The sequence below is a fragment of the Hyla sarda genome, chromosome 2 (assembly GCF_029499605.1).
Source record: "Hyla sarda isolate aHylSar1 chromosome 2, aHylSar1.hap1, whole genome shotgun sequence".
Classification (NCBI taxonomy): Eukaryota; Metazoa; Chordata; class Amphibia; order Anura; family Hylidae; genus Hyla; species Hyla sarda.
In genome coordinates, this window is record NC_079190.1 from 344,292,067 (window position 1) to 344,309,334 (window position 17,268).

General features: G+C 42.0%; 2 protein-coding genes across 2 annotated transcripts; one reads left to right on the forward strand and one right to left on the reverse strand.

The window, feature by feature from the left end:
• Positions 1 to 3,068: 3,068 nt before the first annotated feature.
• Positions 3,069 to 5,528, reverse strand: LOC130357468 (uncharacterized). Its single transcript, XM_056560163.1, has 3 exons — positions 5,393 to 5,528; positions 3,855 to 4,702; positions 3,069 to 3,689 (listed from the first exon to the last, which is right to left on the reverse strand). Exons 1-3 carry the CDS (start codon positions 5,526 to 5,528, stop codon positions 3,642 to 3,644), a joined length of 1,032 nt encoding a protein of 343 aa, XP_056416138.1. The 3' UTR covers positions 3,069 to 3,641.
• Positions 5,529 to 7,692: 2,164 nt separating this feature from the next.
• On the forward strand, positions 7,693 to 9,218 carry LOC130357946 (uncharacterized). Its single transcript, XM_056560722.1, has 2 exons — positions 7,693 to 8,432; positions 8,598 to 9,218. The coding sequence occupies exons 1-2, from the start codon at positions 7,878 to 7,880 to the stop codon at positions 8,643 to 8,645; spliced, it is 603 nt and encodes a 200-aa protein (XP_056416697.1). The 5' UTR covers positions 7,693 to 7,877; the 3' UTR covers positions 8,646 to 9,218.
• The last annotated feature ends 8,050 nt before the right edge of the window (positions 9,219 to 17,268 follow it).

The window sequence follows — 17,268 nt, forward strand, 5'->3', positions numbered from 1 at the left end:
TGGCTTTGCAAAGAGAGGGTGTTGGTCCCTAATGAGGCCAACCAAGTGGGTTGATATCAGTTCACACTACATGCAATTTAGATGGGTTTTCTTACTCAAAGTATGCTATTAGATAAATATTGTAATGAGGGTCGAAGATCAGGTTGGTCCTGTCCTTCTATTTGGCCCTTATGGCAACCCTTAGTAGTACCCATGTTTTCGTGTCTGTACGTTTGCTTCTCTACCGTGTTTCTGTTTTAACTCCTCTCTCATTTTCCCTTGCCTCCCCTAGGTCTACTCACTCGCTCATACCTGCCTGCCTCGCTGCGGATGACGGGGTACTCACTGGGCACTCGGGTAAGTGTTGCCACATCCCATACACCTACCATGGCAGTTGATGTCAAAATTGCCTCCCTCAACATCAAGGGCTTCAACACCCCTGAGAAGAGAGCGCAGACCCTTTACTCCCTCCACAAACAAAAAGTACATATTATCGCATTGCAAGAGACACACTTTAAAACCGTCCACCTCCCGCCCTTTAGCTCCAGATACTACTTACAGTGGTTCCACAGTACGAATCCCGAAGCCAGGATGAAAGGCATCTCTATAGCCTTTCATAAATCTCTGCCCATCCAGGTGTCCTCTCTGTTAGACCCTAATGCTAGGTATGTCTTCCTTAACTGCACGTTAGCTGGTAAGGCCCTCACCATAGCCTCCATATACCGCCTAACCACTCCCAAATACCTTTCCTCCTCTGCACTCTTGATGCCTTTACTGAGTTTGCTACAGGCGCTATAATACTATGTGGAGATCTAAGTATACCCCCTCTTCCCAACCTATGACACCTCTACTGGGTCCTCCGCCATCTCCCATGCTAAACTAAGGGCCTTGAGACGTAGGTTACATGACTTACAGCTGAGTAATATATGGCGTACTTTCCACCCCCAAGAGAGAGACTGTACATTTTTATTCCCACCCCAGACATTCATATAGTAGAATAGACTACATATTCTTCCCTCACCATCTTCTCAATGCTGTCTCTTCAGCCTCCATAGGCATAATGACACTATCCGACCATGCTCCCGTTTTCTTTACCTTTTCTATGTCCTCCTTCACCAAGCCCCATGCTTCTTGGAGGCTTAATGAATCTCTGCTCCTGGACACTTTTTGCCTGCAGGACCTCAGAGACTCCGTTTGTCATTTTGACCTTGACCATGCTTCAGACCCTACATACCCTGCGATGAAATGGGACGCTCTGAAATGTGTGCTTAGAGGGGTGCTTATGAAGCATGGGGATCGGTTGAAAAGGGACAACTCCGCCAAATTCCTATTGCTGACACAGAAACTCAAAGCTCTAGAAACCCTACACAAAAGCTCCCAACAGGATCAGGTGTATAGGGAGCTGACCCGAGTTCGACATGAGCTGTTAGAACTATTGAATACCTCATGCCGCCATTTTAAACAGCTCACAGGCAAAACCTTTTACGAATGGAGTAACAAGTCTGGTCGCCTCTTAGCATCTGCTCTTAAATCCAAGCACTCGTCCACATTCCTACCAGCCATCCGGACTGTCTCTGGCTCCATCTCACATCTCACACCAGATATACTCGATACCTTTCGTGCATATTACAAAGACCTGTACAACCTACCCAAACCCTCCGCCCACTCACCTATAATAACACCGCCCCCATCCCTGCAACATTACATAGCCTCCACTGAATAATTCATAAAGAAAAAGGCGTCAAACAGGACATAATTGACACAAAGTATACTTTATTAACATGAAAAATGACAAGACATTTAAAATAATTTAAAAGAATACATATATAGTAGTAAACATGAATCCAAGAGATGCTGAGAGAGAAGAACGGGGGCTATGCTTGTCTGCCAGGGAAAAAGTTAAATAAATAGTGCACATAAGTATTGTTTCCCATGAATTAATGAGGGAGGCTACGGCTCAAGGGTTGTGGAATAGATATTAGGAACTGATCCGGCAATGCTCGGATCGCAATTAAATACAGAAAATCAGAGAGCAAGAGAGAGCCCCAGGGGATCAAAAGCGCATTATAAGTAGAACAAACCCTAAGCTAGACAATATAAGGAAATACTTTACCAAGTGGAGCAGAGAGTACAATGCTACAGCCACCCGCCACCCAACGTTTCACCAATGAAGGCTTCTTCCGGGGTGTGGTCAATAGAGTGTGGGGTATGTATATATGCAGAGACTTAACCAATTAAAACCAGGGACAAAAGCACGTGATGTAATTAGGGCGTCGTAATCGCCCATAGGTCACTGTTACCAAGCCTCGCTTTCATACCGAGGTCCGGAAACAGATACGTCTGTCAGCGTGCATCACCTGACAAACCAAGCCTCGCTTCCAAAGCGAGGCTCGGATGTACGGGCCAATCGTATACTGGGATGTGTCATTATCCAGTAGAGAGCCAAGCCTCGCTGTCAAAGCGAGGCTTGGAAAGTGCTCAGATGCGGAGATCCCTACTAAAGCGAAAATTCATAACTCTAGGTAGTTAGTTATAATTATATACAGGCACAATTCAAACATAAATAAAAAATAAAATATATTCATTTCTATATCAACATATTATAGATTACATATCAGGGACTAAATATCATGATGGGTACATATTGTGAGTAAATACATAAAGAGTACACACTTAAGGTAAGTACATATAATACTAGGGTCACATGTTATGTGGATGCAAGTGCATATTATTATATTTTTCATATATTCATATATTTTATTATATAGATATTCATGCAGCTGCACTGCACAAAGGCAGTACAGCATCATGAAGAATCAAGGTAAGTGCATCGCGTGCAAAAAAAAAAAATAAATAAAAAAAAATAAAAAAAATAAAAAAAAAACAACAGAACAACAGTGAAAAAAAGTCAAGTGCAAGGTGAACACATAGTGACAAAATAAAAGTGACATGCAGGAAAAAAGGGGGGGGGAAAAGAAGGGGGGGAAGAAAGGGGGAAGAGGGGAAGAGGGGGAGAAAAAAGAAACCTATATAAAAATCTACCTAGTAAAAAAGGGGGGGGAACCATAATGTCAATGAATGTGTGAAAAAGTGGAAATATGAAAAATGGCTTAATAATTAGTACCACTGTCATAATTAAATAAATAAATGGGTAGCAGTGAATGTTAAATATAATTTAAGCAATTAGATTAGAGCCCCAAAGATAATATAAATAAACAAAGAGGGGCATAAAAATGTGGGTATATAGAAAAAATATAAAATAGGGGAGTGACAGTGTAGTGTGAGATTAGTGTACGGAGTGTAAGATGGGATGAAAGAAGTGAATAGTATGAGTGAAAAACGTATATATGTGATTGAAAGGCCTGTGTAGAAGTGTGATGAGGTGATAAGAAGAAAGAGGGATTGTAATCATGCATAAAAAAACATAGGGTATAAGAAGTGGGAGTAAAAATATCGTATCAAGGAATATATAATTAATTGAAAATTAGTAATAAAATTAATAATAAATATAAAAAAAGTATTAAAAATATATGTAAAAGAATATATAGAGAGAGGATTGTGACCCTGGAAGTGTACATAAAAAAGTATGTTTTAAAATTGATAAGAGAAAGAGAGTCCCAACATGATTCCGGTGGTAAGGTCACTCCAACGATAGAAGGAGGCTAGAAGTAGTCACGTGATGGCCCTGGTTGGTAAGTCTCATAACACATCTAGATAGACAATCAGATAAAAAGGAATAAATTAATAAACAACAGTTAAAACAAAATGGAAGCTGCTAAAAAATCACTTAAAACCCATTAATTACACACACTAATAAAAATCCGAGCTCAGAAACCAACCAATACTCCTCACAAAAATGGGGCATAGCTGTTTACCTCATTTAAGCCGTGAGGTACAAGTGTGTCCAGCCTGAAGATCCATCGCGTTTCTCTTTGTGCAACCAATTTCTTCCATTGGCCACCTCTGATACCCACCGGGACGTGGTCGATACCTATGAATTTGAGGAGAGTGGCATCACTGTTATGTTTAAGTTTAAAGTGTCTTGGTAGGGTTTTCAAAGACTGAAGGTTTGTTTCATTGGCTGCCGCATTAATATCCAGGATATGCTCTCTGACCCGTCGGCGGAGCTCCCTGGTGGTCATGCCCACGTATAGCAATTCGCATGGGCATTGTGCAACATATACCACCCCTTTGGTTACACAGTTTATTTTCTGCCTAATTTCATATGACTTGGTACAGGATGAATTGCGAAACATATCAGTCCGTAATATATTACTACATGCAAGGCATTTACCACATGGGGAGCAGCCGTTTTTGGGGCCCTTGGAGCCAAATAAATATGGCTCCTCAGTCTCATAGTGGCTCCTCACCAGAAGGTCCTTCAAGTTTCTATTCCGTCTATATGCAATCGCTGGTCTCGAAGGTATCATACCATTTAGTGTCTCATCCACTTGTAGAACGGGCCAATGCTGTTCAAGTATCTGCCTAATCTCATGGCTACGAGAGTTATAATCTAAAATGCACCTCACCTGGTTGTCAGTTGTCTTGTTGGTCCTTGTTCTATGTAGGGATGACGCACGATCCGTTTTTTTCGCTCTCCAGTATGCCCTTTTAATGCTCCGATTGCTATAGCCCCTTTCACGGAATCTTTTCTCTAGATCACGGGCCTGCATTTCAAAGTCCTGTTCCGTGGAGCACAGGCGTCTTGCACGTAGGAATTGACCTATGGGAATATTTCTGATCAAATGTGTGGGGTGAGCAGAACTGGCGTGTAGTACGGTATTAGCTGAAGTAGATTTACGATGTAGATTCGTCTGGATAAATCCATTGGCGTCCGCCTGTATCTGGATATCCAAAAACTCAATATTAGTTTTATTCACTTTATGCGTTAGATGAATGTTTAAGTTGTTGTTATTGAGGGCATCCATAAACTGTTCCAACTCGTCTAGTGTACCCTGCCAAATAAACAGGATATCATCAATGTATCTGCCCCATGACAGTACTTTTTCAGCCAAGGGGCAGGTATCCGACGTAAAGAGGGTCCTCTCCCACAACCCAAGGAACAAATTGGCATATGAGGGCGCACAAGCCGCCCCCATAGCCGTTCCCTGCAGTTGTAGGTAGAAGACCCCTTTAAAGATGAAAAAATTTCTCGTTAGAATGAAGGACAACAGTTCCAGGATTAAGGCACATAGGTCTCCCTCCAAATTGCTGGATTCCAGAAAAAATTTAGTGGCTGCTATACCGTCATTGTGTCTTATCGACGTGTATAGTGATTCTACATCACATGTCACAAGGTAGGAGTTATCATCTAATTGGACACCATCAAGTCTACGTAGAACATCATTTGAGTCCTTAATGTAGGAAGGTAACAGTTCGACTAGAGGCTTCAAGAAAAAGTCAATCCACTTACATATTGGTTCAGTCAGGGAGTTACACCCAGACACAATAGGTCTTCCAGGAGGTATCAGCGCGTTCTTATGGATCTTCGGCAATAGATATATTGTAGGGATGGTCGGGTACTGTACTCCAGAGGCGCTCACGCACATGGTGGAACAAAACCACTCTTGAAAAATACTTGGCCCAAGGTTTAATTCCGCGGGGACTTAGGATTCAGGTGTTCCCCTCATTCCCTATAGACAGCGATAACTTTAAGGACCAGTGGGAAGCAGCATGCTCCACGTGCTCCAAAACCTTTTTGGAATTATTGGTAAGTCATAATATACAAACACTCACCTCTCTGGAAACTGAGATAGAGGAACTATCTAGAAAGATCCGCCTAGATCTATCTACAGAAGAATTGACGACATGGAACCAAGAAGTGGACTCCTGGTTTAAAGACTGGGAGGAGAAAATCGAAATAGTTAAGGTGAAAAAATTACCAGAGGGATCTGACAGACCTCCAACTAAACCGGGTATATCGCTGGAGGACTCCCCAAACGAACCTGGTAAGAACCTCTTCAATCTCCTCTATTTCTTCGATTGGAGCCTCTTCAAGTACATCTTCATCTAGCTCCCAACGCAATAAATTTAAGAAATCACGACGCAAACCTGAATATAACCAACGCTCCAATGAAAGACGTTTTACCAGACAGAGAGGAGACACACCGGCACCTGGACCTTCCCTTAAGGTAATTAACCTAACAGATGTGACCTTAACCAATGAACAGGAATCTGTGCTTAGCCTGGGTTTATCTTTTTGTCCTCAGGCTAACTTTAATCTTTTCTGTACAGTAAAAGACATTCAACTATTTGCACGACGCCTGATCCTCAAAAAACTGCACACAAGACACTTTGATCTGAATACTGAAAACCTGTTGGGTTCCACGGTAGAACAGGAGGCTATTTTAAACTTACAATCATTACTGGATGAACAGGATCCTATGCCACAACTAGGAACAGGTGAGTACCCGCGCTACCTTTTACCTAAGAGTGTCACCTTCCCTCCTACGACTTTGGTTCCTGAGGTGGATATGTTTATCAAATTGGTAATTAGGGACTTGAGACGCCTGGCAGAAACAAGAGCCAGTGACAATCTAACATACCCCCAGCGAAAGGCTGTTCAAGAACTGAGGGCTTTGAAAAACGTGGTTATAAAACCATCAGACAAGGGGGGTAATGTTGTCCTATGGCCATCTCATATGTACGAGAAGGAAATGTTTAGACAACTACGTGATTCCAATTGCTATAAGCGACTCACTTTTAACCCCCTGATGTCTTATCAACAGGAACTAGCTCATATTCTGGACAATGCTGTGGAGGAAAACATCTTGAATTTGAAACAGAAACAAGGACTAATTATACAGTACCCGACCATCCCTACAATATATCTATTGCCGAAGATCCATAAGAACGCGCTGATACCTCCTGGAAGACCTATTGTGTCTGGGTGTAACTCCCTGACTGAACCAATATGTAAGTGGATTGACTTTTTCTTGAAGCCTCTAGTCGAACTGTTACCTTCCTACATTAAGGACTCAAATGATGTTCTACGTAGACTTGATGGTGTCCAATTAGATGATAACTCCTACCTTGTGACATGTGATGTAGAATCACTATACACGTCGATAAGACACAATGACGGTATAGCAGCCACTAAATTTTTTCTGGAATCCAGCAATTTGGAGGGAGACCTATGTGCCTTAATCCTGGAACTGTTGTCCTTCATTCTAACGAGAAATTTTTTCATCTTTAAAGGGGTCTTCTACCTACAACTGCAGGGAACGGCTATGGGGGCGGCTTGTGCGCCCTCATATGCCAATTTGTTCCTTGGGTTGTGGGAGAGGACCCTCTTTACGTCGGATACCTGCCCCTTGGCTGAAAAAGTACTGTCATGGGGCAGATACATTGATGATATCCTGTTTATTTGGCAGGGTACACTAGACGAGTTGGAACAGTTTATGGATGCCCTCAATAACAACAACTTAAACATTCATCTAACGCATAAAGTGAATAAAACTAATATTGAGTTTTTGGATATCCAGATACAGGCGGACGCCAATGGATTTATCCAGACGAATCTACATCGTAAATCTACTTCAGCTAATACCGTACTACACGCCAGTTCTGCTCACCCCACACATTTGATCAGAAATATTCCCATAGGTCAATTCCTACGTGCAAGACGCCTGTGCTCCACGGAACAGGACTTTGAAATGCAGGCCCGTGATCTAGAGAAAAGATTCCGTCAAAGGGGCTATAGCAATCGGAGCATTAAAAGGGCATACTGGAGAGCGAAAAAAACGGATCGTGCGTCATCCCTACATAGAACAAGGACCAACAAGACAACTGACAACCAGGTGAGGTGCATTTTAGATTATAACTCTCGTAGCCATGAGATTAGGCAGATACTTGAACAGCATTGGCCCGTTCTACAAGTGGATGAGACACTAAATGGTATGATACCTTCGAGACCAGCGATTGCATATAGACGGAATAGAAACTTGAAGGACCTTCTGGTGAGGAGCCACTATGAGACTGAGGAGCCATATTTATTTGGCTCCAAGGGCCCCAAAAACGGCTGCTCCCCATGTGGTAAATGCCTTGCATGTAGTAATATATTACGGACTGATATGTTTCGCAATTCATCCTGTACCAAGTCATATGAAATTAGGCAGAAAATAAACTGTGTAACCAAAGGGGTGGTATATGTTGCACAATGCCCATGCGAATTGCTATACGTGGGCATGACCACCAGGGAGCTCCGCCGACGGGTCAGAGAGCATATCCTGGATATTAATGCGGCAGCCAATGAAACAAACCTTCAGTCTTTGAAAACCCTACCAAGACACTTTAAACTTAAACATAACAGTGATGCCACTCTCCTCAAATTCATAGGTATCGACCACGTCCCGGTGGGTATCAGAGGTGGCCAATGGAAGAAATTGGTTGCACAAAGAGAAACGCGATGGATCTTCAGGCTGGACACACTTGTACCTCACGGCTTAAATGAGGTAAACAGCTATGCCCCATTTTTGTGAGGAGTATTGGTTGGTTTCTGAGCTCGGATTTTTATTAGTGTGTGTAATTAATGGGTTTTAAGTGATTTTTTAGCAGCTTCCATTTTGTTTTAACTGTTGTTTATTAATTTATTCCTTTTTATCTGATTGTCTATCTAGATGTGTTATGAGACTTACCAACCAGGGCCATCACGTGACTACTTCTAGCCTCCTTCTATCGTTGGAGTGACCTTACCACCGGAATCATGTTGGGACTCTCTTTCTCTTATCAATTTTAAAACATACTTTTTTATGTACACTTCCAGGGTCACAATCCTCTCTCTATATATTCTTTTACATATATTTTTAATACTTTTTTTATATTTATTATTAATTTTATTACTAATTTTCAATTAATTATATATTCCTTGATACGATATTTTTACTCCCACTTCTTATACCCTATGTTTTTTTATGCATGATTACAATCCCTCTTTCTTCTTATCACCTCATCACACTTCTACACAGGCCTTTCAATCACATATATACGTTTTTCACTCATACTATTCACTTCTTTCATCCCATCTTACACTCCGTACACTAATCTCACACTACACTGTCACTCCCCTATTTTATATTTTTTCTATATACCCACATTTTTATGCCCCTCTTTGTTTATTTATATTATCTTTGGGGCTCTAATCTAATTGCTTAAATTATATTTAACATTCACTGCTACCCATTTATTTATTTAATTATGACAGTGGTACTAATTATTAAGCCATTTTTCATATTTCCACTTTTTCACACATTCATTGACATTATGGTTCCCCCCCCTTTTTTACTAGGTAGATTTTTATATAGGTTTCTTTTTTCTCCCCCTCTTCCCCTCTTCCCCCTTTCTTCCCCCCCCTTCTTTCCCCCCCCCCCCCCCTTTTTTCCTGCATGTCACTTTTATTTTGTCACTATGTGTTCACCTTGCACTTGACTTTTTTTCACTGTTGTTCTGTTGTTTTTTTTTTTTTTTTTTTTTTTTTGCACGCGATGCACTTACCTTGATTCTTCATGATGCTGTACTGCCTTTGTGCAGTGCAGCTGCATGAATATCTATATAATAAAATATATGAATATATGAAAAATATAATAATATGCACTTGCATCCACATAACATGTGACCCTAGTATTATATGTACTTACCTTAAGTGTGTACTCTTTATGTATTTACTCACAATATGTACCCATCATGATATTTAGTCCCTGATATGTAATCTATAATATGTTGATATAGAAATGAATATATTTTATTTTTTATTTATGTTTGAATTGTGCCTGTATATAATTATAACTAACTACCTAGAGTTATGAATTTTCGCTTTAGTAGGGATCTCCGCATCTGAGCACTTTCCAAGCCTCGCTTTGACAGCGAGGCTTGGCTCTCTACTGGATAATGACACATCCCAGTATACGATTGGCCCGTACATCCGAGCCTCGCTTTGGAAGCGAGGCTTGGTTTGTCAGGTGATGCACGCTGACAGACGTATCTGTTTCCGGACCTCGGTATGAAAGCGAGGCTTGGTAACAGTGACCTATGGGCGATTACGACGCCCTAATTACATCACGTGCTTTTGTCCCTGGTTTTAATTGGTTAAGTCTCTGCATATATACATACCCCACACTCTATTGACCACACCCCGGAAGAAGCCTTCATTGGTGAAACGTTGGGTGGCGGGTGGCTGTAGCATTGTACTCTCTGCTCCACTTGGTAAAGTATTTCCTTATATTGTCTAGCTTAGGGTTTGTTCTACTTATAATGCGCTTTTGATCCCCTGGGGCTCTCTCTTGCTCTCTGATTTTCTGTATTTAATTGCGATCCGAGCATTGCCGGATCAGTTCCTAATATCTATTCCACAACCCTTGAGCCGTAGCCTCCCTCATTAATTCATGGGAAACAATACTTATGTGCACTATTTATTTAACTTTTTCCCTGGCAGACAAGCATAGCCCCCGTTCTTCTCTCTCAGCATCTCTTGGATTCATGTTTACTACTATATATGTATTCTTTTAAATTATTTTAAATGTCTTGTCATTTTTCATGTTAATAAAGTATACTTTGTGTCAATTATGTCCTGTTTGACGCCTTTTTCTTTATGAATTATTCTATGTCTTGTGGCGTAGGACCTACTGTGTGGGAATTTTTTTCTTTGGGTATCTCATAGCCTCCACTGGCCTACTGCGCCTACCACGATCTGTCATCCAAGCACTGGAATCCCCCTTCACCCCTGAGGAGGTGGGGTTTGCAATTTCCGCCCTTCCGGCGGGTAAGAGCTCTGGACCGTACGGTTATACCTCAAAATTCTACAAGACCCTCCGGGTGGAGTTGCTGCCCTCACTCCTCCAGGGGTTTAATAATTTCTCTGCAGATTCTCCCCTCCCCCCTCCTTTCTGAAAGCGTATATTACAGTCATACCCAAAGAGGGTAAAGATCCTCTCCTCTGCCCAAGCTACCGGCCAATATCCCTGATAAATGTGGACGCCAAGCTGTTCGCAAAATTACTAGCCAACAGATTGGCGGACCATTTGGGCTCCCTTATCCACCCTGATCAAGTGGGCTTTGTCCGCGTCCGGGAGGCACGGGACAACACCCTGAGGGTCTTCTCATCGATTCACCACACACGGTGTAGTGGGACCCCTCTCCTCCTCCTATCCCTGGACGCGGAGAAGGCCTTTGATCGGGTGGACTGGGACTTTATGACAGCGGCACTCTCTCAACTGGGGCTGGGGAAACTAATGTTAGATAGGAGCCTGGCTTTGTACTCGAACCCTTCCACTCAACTTCCTATAAATGGTCACCTTTCTGCCCCTTTCCCCATCAGAAACGGTATGAGACAAGGCTGTCCCCTATCTCCTCTCAAATACGTTCTCTGTATGGAACATCTACTCACAGATATTAGACAGAACCCAGACATACGTGGTTTGCCCCTGGCCTCCTCCCAATACAAATGCTCGGCGTTTGCCGACGATCTCCTTTTATTTCTGACCTCTCCACCGATTTCCTTGCCCTCAATTCTCAATACCATACGCACATTTTCTCGACTCAGCAACTATAAACTTAACCATACCAAGTGTGAGGCACTCAATGTGTCCCTATCCGCACAGACGTGGATGACTCTGAAGTCGTCCTATCCCTGTAAGTGGCAAGAACGCTCCCTCAAATATTTAGGTGTACACATACCTACGGACTTAGTGGACTCGTATCGCCTTAACTTTCCCCCTCTATAAACACTACGCTCTGATTTGACCAGATGGGAGCGCAGAGACTTCTCATGGTTGGGCAGAGTCAACCTGTTCAAGATAAATGTTCTACCCAGACTACTGTACCTATTTTCCTGTATTCTAGTTCACTTGCTTCGCTCCTTCTTCCGAGAGGTCTCTGCGCTACAAACTAAATTTGTCTGGGCGTCATCCCCGCCTAGCTAGACATGTCTTGATTAGGCGTAAACAGAAAGGGGGATTGGCACTACCTGACTTCTCATCTTATTACCTAGCCACCACTCTCACTAGACTACTTGACAGCTTCCATCACAGGGTGACTAAACAATGGATTACTTTTGAAAGCGAATCTTCGGGGATTGATGTCAAATCTATATTATGGCAACCTAAACACATGATGCCCAAACAGGGTCCCGCAGATATCCCCCCGATTGCAGCCTCCCTGCTCGCCACATATAAGACATATCTGAAACACACTCCCCTACTGTCCCCAGCTGGCCCGCTCACCCCCTTGTGTGGTAATCCGGCTTTTCGACCGGCTCAACATGTCACATCGTTTTTGTCCCTGTGCCGAACAGACGCACCCACGTTCTGAGATTTCATCTCACCTGGGGGACTACGAACCCTCACAGACCTCCTCCAGGGCTCACCACCATCCATAAGCCATTCTTTCCAATACTCCCAACTGACTCACTATTACAAATCCCAGAATGTCTGCCTAGCTCTCCAGAGAGATCTCACAGCCTTTGAGGAACTGTGTGTCTCCCACTCTCCTTTACATAAGTCGATCAGCACTCTGTACACCCTCCTACTGACGACCTCCACTACTGATCCCCTGCCCTTCTGCTTGGCCTGGGAGAGGGCACTAAATTGTCTCCTCTCCATTGAAGACTGGACCCAAGCCTTCTCATGGTGCCACCGGTCCTCCACCTCATGTAAAGCTCAGGAAACTAACTACAAAATTATGACAAGGTGGTACCGAGTACCCTCCCTACTATCTCGCATCTTTCCAACGGTCTCAGACACGTGTTGGCAGTGTGGTGGTCCGGGGGGCACCATGACACACATTTGGCTGGATTGTCTCGCTTCCTTTTGATCCCAGGTTATCGAGGTCATGTCTAAACTGACCTCTATCCAAATATGTAAGGATCCAAAGATGATGTTACTGTCCATGCACCCACCGTCCTGGCCTAAATCGTCATCGAGACTCCTTCACTTTCTCCTTGGTTTTGTGAGGTTTCCCACCTCCATCGTATGGAAAAACTCCTTGCGGACTCCCGTAACCACTTAGGTTCTATAGTGTCTGGAGGCCCTGGACAGAGTTTATGTCCTCGTCTGATTTTGAAATCCCTACACTTACACTCTCGTGACCCTACTCTACATCCCCGCTGAGTTACTCCTACAGTTAGCTGCAACCCCGGTGCCCGGTCGCCCCCGAATCCGTACAAGTTGACAGGTAAGGTGTTTCTAATCTCTAGACCTTCCCCTCCTCTCTCCGTCTTCTCCTCACTCCCCTCTAGCCCCTGAACCTTTCTCCCTTTTTTTTCTCCTCCTTGCCTCCCATCTTTGTCTTCCTGACTATTATTGCATCCCATGTCTACCCTTTTGTTATGCCTATTCAGTACCTTTCTATAACGTAATGAGAAAGTGGTAAATGATGTTGTCCATTAGATGATTGCAGACACAAGAATACCATCCTATGTTTGTTTTGTTACATAGGCCCCCCCAAGACCTACTGTACTTTCCATGTTTGGATTGTTCTCCATTGTTACTTTGACCCCCAGTAGTCGGAGAATGTATTCTGTTACTGCTGATATTCATTTTTTCTGTGGTGATATGGAATTGTTATGTAATTTTCTTATGAAACTTTAATAAACTTTACTTTGCAAAAAAAAAAAATATTGTAATGAGGTGAAAGTGATTTGACCTATTATGACAAAGATTTTTAATCTTTAGACTGTGTTAGGAGGTAGAAATTGTACTTAATTTTGTGAGGCAAGTTGCTGCTGAGGCTTGTGATTGGCTGAGAGGGCATTTTCAGCCTTTTCCTGAATAGCTGGTGGAACTTGGTGAGTGTGTCAGGGTTCTCACCATTCCTCCACTCCACTATTTACTTATCAGCAGAGAGCAACACCCCAATTGATGATACAAGGCAGCTCCTTTTAAAGGGGTACTCCGACCCTAAGACATCTTATCCCCTATCCAAAGGATAGGGGATAAGATCCCTGATCGTGGGGGTCCCCTCTATCATCAGCCTCCGGAGCGAACATCGCTCTGGGTCTGATGAATCACGATCATGGTGTTTTAAATTTTGGGGGGCATTTTCTCCTATTACCCCTAGTAAAAAATGTAAAATATGGGGAAAAACCAGCATTTTTGTGAAAATTTTTTTTTCCATCTACACCTTCGACTTTAACGAAAAGTCGTCAAACACCTGTGGGGTGTTAAGGCTTACTGTATCCCTTGTTACGTCCCTTGACGGGTGTAGTTCCCAAAATAGTATGCCATTTGTTTTTTTTGCTGTTGTGGCACCATAGGGGCTTCCTAAATGTGACATGCCCCCCCCAAAAAACCATTTCAGAAAAACTCAGACTCCAAAATACCATTGTCGCTCCTTCCCTTCAGAGCCCTCTAGTGCACCCACAGCTACCTATGAGGTATTTCCTTACTCGGAGAGAAATCCACCCAAAATTTGTAAACCAATTTCTCTCTTTTATGCCTTGTAAAAATGTTAAAAAAAATGGCTCTACAAGAATATGCGAGTGTAAAAAATGAAGATTTTGAATTTTCTCCTTCACTTTGCTGCTATTCATGCCAAACACCTAAAGGGTTAACAACATTTATAAATGTCATTTTGAATGCTTTGAGGGGTGAAGTTTCTATAATGGGGTAATTTAAGGGGTATATCTCACAGAAAAGCCCCTCAATTCCACTTAAAACTTAACTGGTCCCTGATTTTGAATTTTTTGTGAAAATTTATAAAATTGCTGCTATACTTTGAAGTCCTCTAATGTCTTCAAAAAGTAAAAACATGTCAACGTTATGATGCCAACATAAAGTAGATATATTGAATTTGTGAATCAATATATAATTTATTTGGAATGTCCATTTTCCTTACAAGCAAAAAGTTTCAAAGTTAGAAAAATGCAAAATTTTCAAAATTTTCATGAAATTTGGGGATTTTTAACCAAGAAATGATGTCAGTAACGAAGAAAATTTACCAGTATGTTAAAGTAGAATATGTCACAAAAAAACATTCTCAGAATCAGAATAAAAGGTAAAAGCATCTCAGAGTTATTAATGCATAAAGTGAGAGTGGTCAGAATTGTAAAAAAGGTTCTTAAGGTGAAATTGGGCTGAATCCCTGAGGGGTTAAATCAGTGTAGTAATGTGCCCTAAGACCTGTATGCATAATAATATGTATGTGTTAATATGTAAAATATCTTTTGATCTATGTATTGTATCCCTGGGATGAGTCTTTCTGAATTTCTCTGGGAGGCTGGAGGTGTTTCCCCTGGACCATGATGAGCTCCTCTACTCCACCCTTCCTGTCCCCTGTTATGAGGTCTGCACAAACATTTTTACACTTGCAAAACTTTCTACCTAAATGCATGCTCTATATAGCTCTAATGCAGCCATGTGGAACTATATGGTGCAAGGACAGAAGAAAAACCTGCCATCACGTTTCTGCAATAGAAATAAATGGAGGGGGAATGGTGACATTGAGTAGGGTATAAGATATCTAGCAGGGGAGTACCCCTTTTTGAACAATACAATCCAGGATAAATTACTAGACACTTAAGGCTTCTTCCAGCCAGAAACTAAATTGTAACCAGAGTGGCCATTAGGTTCTTCGTTGGTCTTATCAAGACCCTTCTCCCCTAATTACTTAGTTTAGTGGAATTTTAGGAAGAGTCCTGGTTGTTCCAAACGTGTTCTGTTTAAGATTTATGGAGGCTACTCTGCACTAAGGAACTTTCAGCGCAGCATCCACACAATCTGGACTCTGAAATCTACAGGCAGTTCTTTCCAGCTCATGGCTTGGTTTTTGTTCTGATATTCAGTGTCAGCTGTGAGACAGACAGGACTGTATAGAGATAGTGTCATGGACCGACCAGGGGGACAGGGAGAGTGAGCCCTAAACTGACCCTAAAACATCTCTCCCTGCATACTTGCCCATCTTTCCTAAACAATGGATGGACAACTGGGCGCCGATCCCTTCCTGCGCTAAAGTGCAGTGGCGTAAAAACCCATAATATACATAGTCGGTCACAGGCCAGAACAGAAACAGATAACTACTAGACAATGAGATATACCAGACAGAATACAAATACTAACAGGGAAGAATATAAACTCATAAACAGAGTAGAATATAGTGAATTAACAAACAGTTCATAAACAGGATATCAGATAAACGGCAGACATGATCAAATGAACAAGACTAGTTATGATATGAGTATACAGCCAAATTCAGGAGATGAAGTGGATAAACAGAAGAACTGAGAGCCAAAACACTAAACTGAACAGGTAACATAGGACACTGTTCACAAACAGGTACAAGTACAAAGGACAAAGATCAGATCAACAGGATATAAATATAGGACACTGTTCACACTGGGACACAGAGCATACAAACTGGACTCCCCACTCCACTATAGGAGTAGCCAAAAATATTAAAGCCAAATAGGCTACTGGCCAGTGGACACACTCCACCATGTGGACAAAATGCTGACCCAGTAGGAAACTGAAATATAATACATGAAACACTAGACTAGAGCCGGATGAGTCTGAATAGACTCCAGAATACAACATACAGAGCACAGGGTACAAGCTAGACTCAGATATGGTGTGAGACACCCAAGTTTTCATTCGTACAGACTGCATTAACTATCTCCTATCCAGGTAAAAAAACCAAACTGCTCTGAACAAACTAGTGTGTGAATACACACCTAAACAGAAAAATGCAAAAACAAATAAAAGGACATTACAGATAGACAGGACTTATATAGACAGAACTGGGTCTTTCCAACTCTTGTCCAATCAAGTTGTAGGAACTAGGGTTGCTCGCGAATATCACATATTCGCGAATTCGCGAATATTCACGAATATAGCACTATATATTCGTAATTACGAATATTCATTTTTTTTGTCACAGTACACATCACAGTGATCATCCCTCTCTGCTTCCAGCTTGTGTGGTATAAAGAAGGCTCTAATACTGCTGTGTGAGAGTGGCGTACGAATTTTCGCATATGTGAAAATTTGCATATGCTAATTTCCGCATATGCGAATTGTAGTTTATGCTAAATTCTGCATATGCTAATTGTCGTTTATGCTAATTTTCATTTATGTTAATTTTCGCATATGCAAAAATAAAACACGAATATTACGAATATGCAAATTTAGCGAATATATGACGAATATTCGTCCATATATTTGCGAAATATCGCAAATTCGAATATGGCCTATGCTGCTCAACACTAGTAGAAACAAGAAATGATCAAGAGGAATGAGAGGCCCCCAGAGATATTGTAATAGCAAAGGGTCTGAATACTTATGTCCTTGCGAAATGTTGGCTTTT

What these genes read in the sequence shown, in the direction of transcription:
- LOC130357468 (XM_056560163.1), bottom strand. Translation starts at nt 5,528, where the DNA reads ATGTGCGTGAGCGCCTCTGGAGTACAGTACCCGACCATCCCTACAATA. An exon ending in CTCCCTGACTGAACCAATAT is followed by an intron (nt 4,703 to 5,392) that starts GTAAGTGGATTG and finishes ATATTCCCATAG; the next exon opens with GTCAATTCCTACGTGCAAGA. An exon ending in TACCTCACGGCTTAAATGAG is followed by an intron (nt 3,690 to 3,854) that starts GTAAACAGCTAT and finishes TTGTCTATCTAG; the next exon opens with ATGTGTTATGAGACTTACCA.
- LOC130357946 (XM_056560722.1), top strand. Translation starts at nt 7,878, where the DNA reads ATGATACCTTCGAGACCAGCGATTGCATATAGACGGAATAGAAACTTG. An exon ending in TACCTCACGGCTTAAATGAG is followed by an intron (nt 8,433 to 8,597) that starts GTAAACAGCTAT and finishes TTGTCTATCTAG; the next exon opens with ATGTGTTATGAGACTTACCA.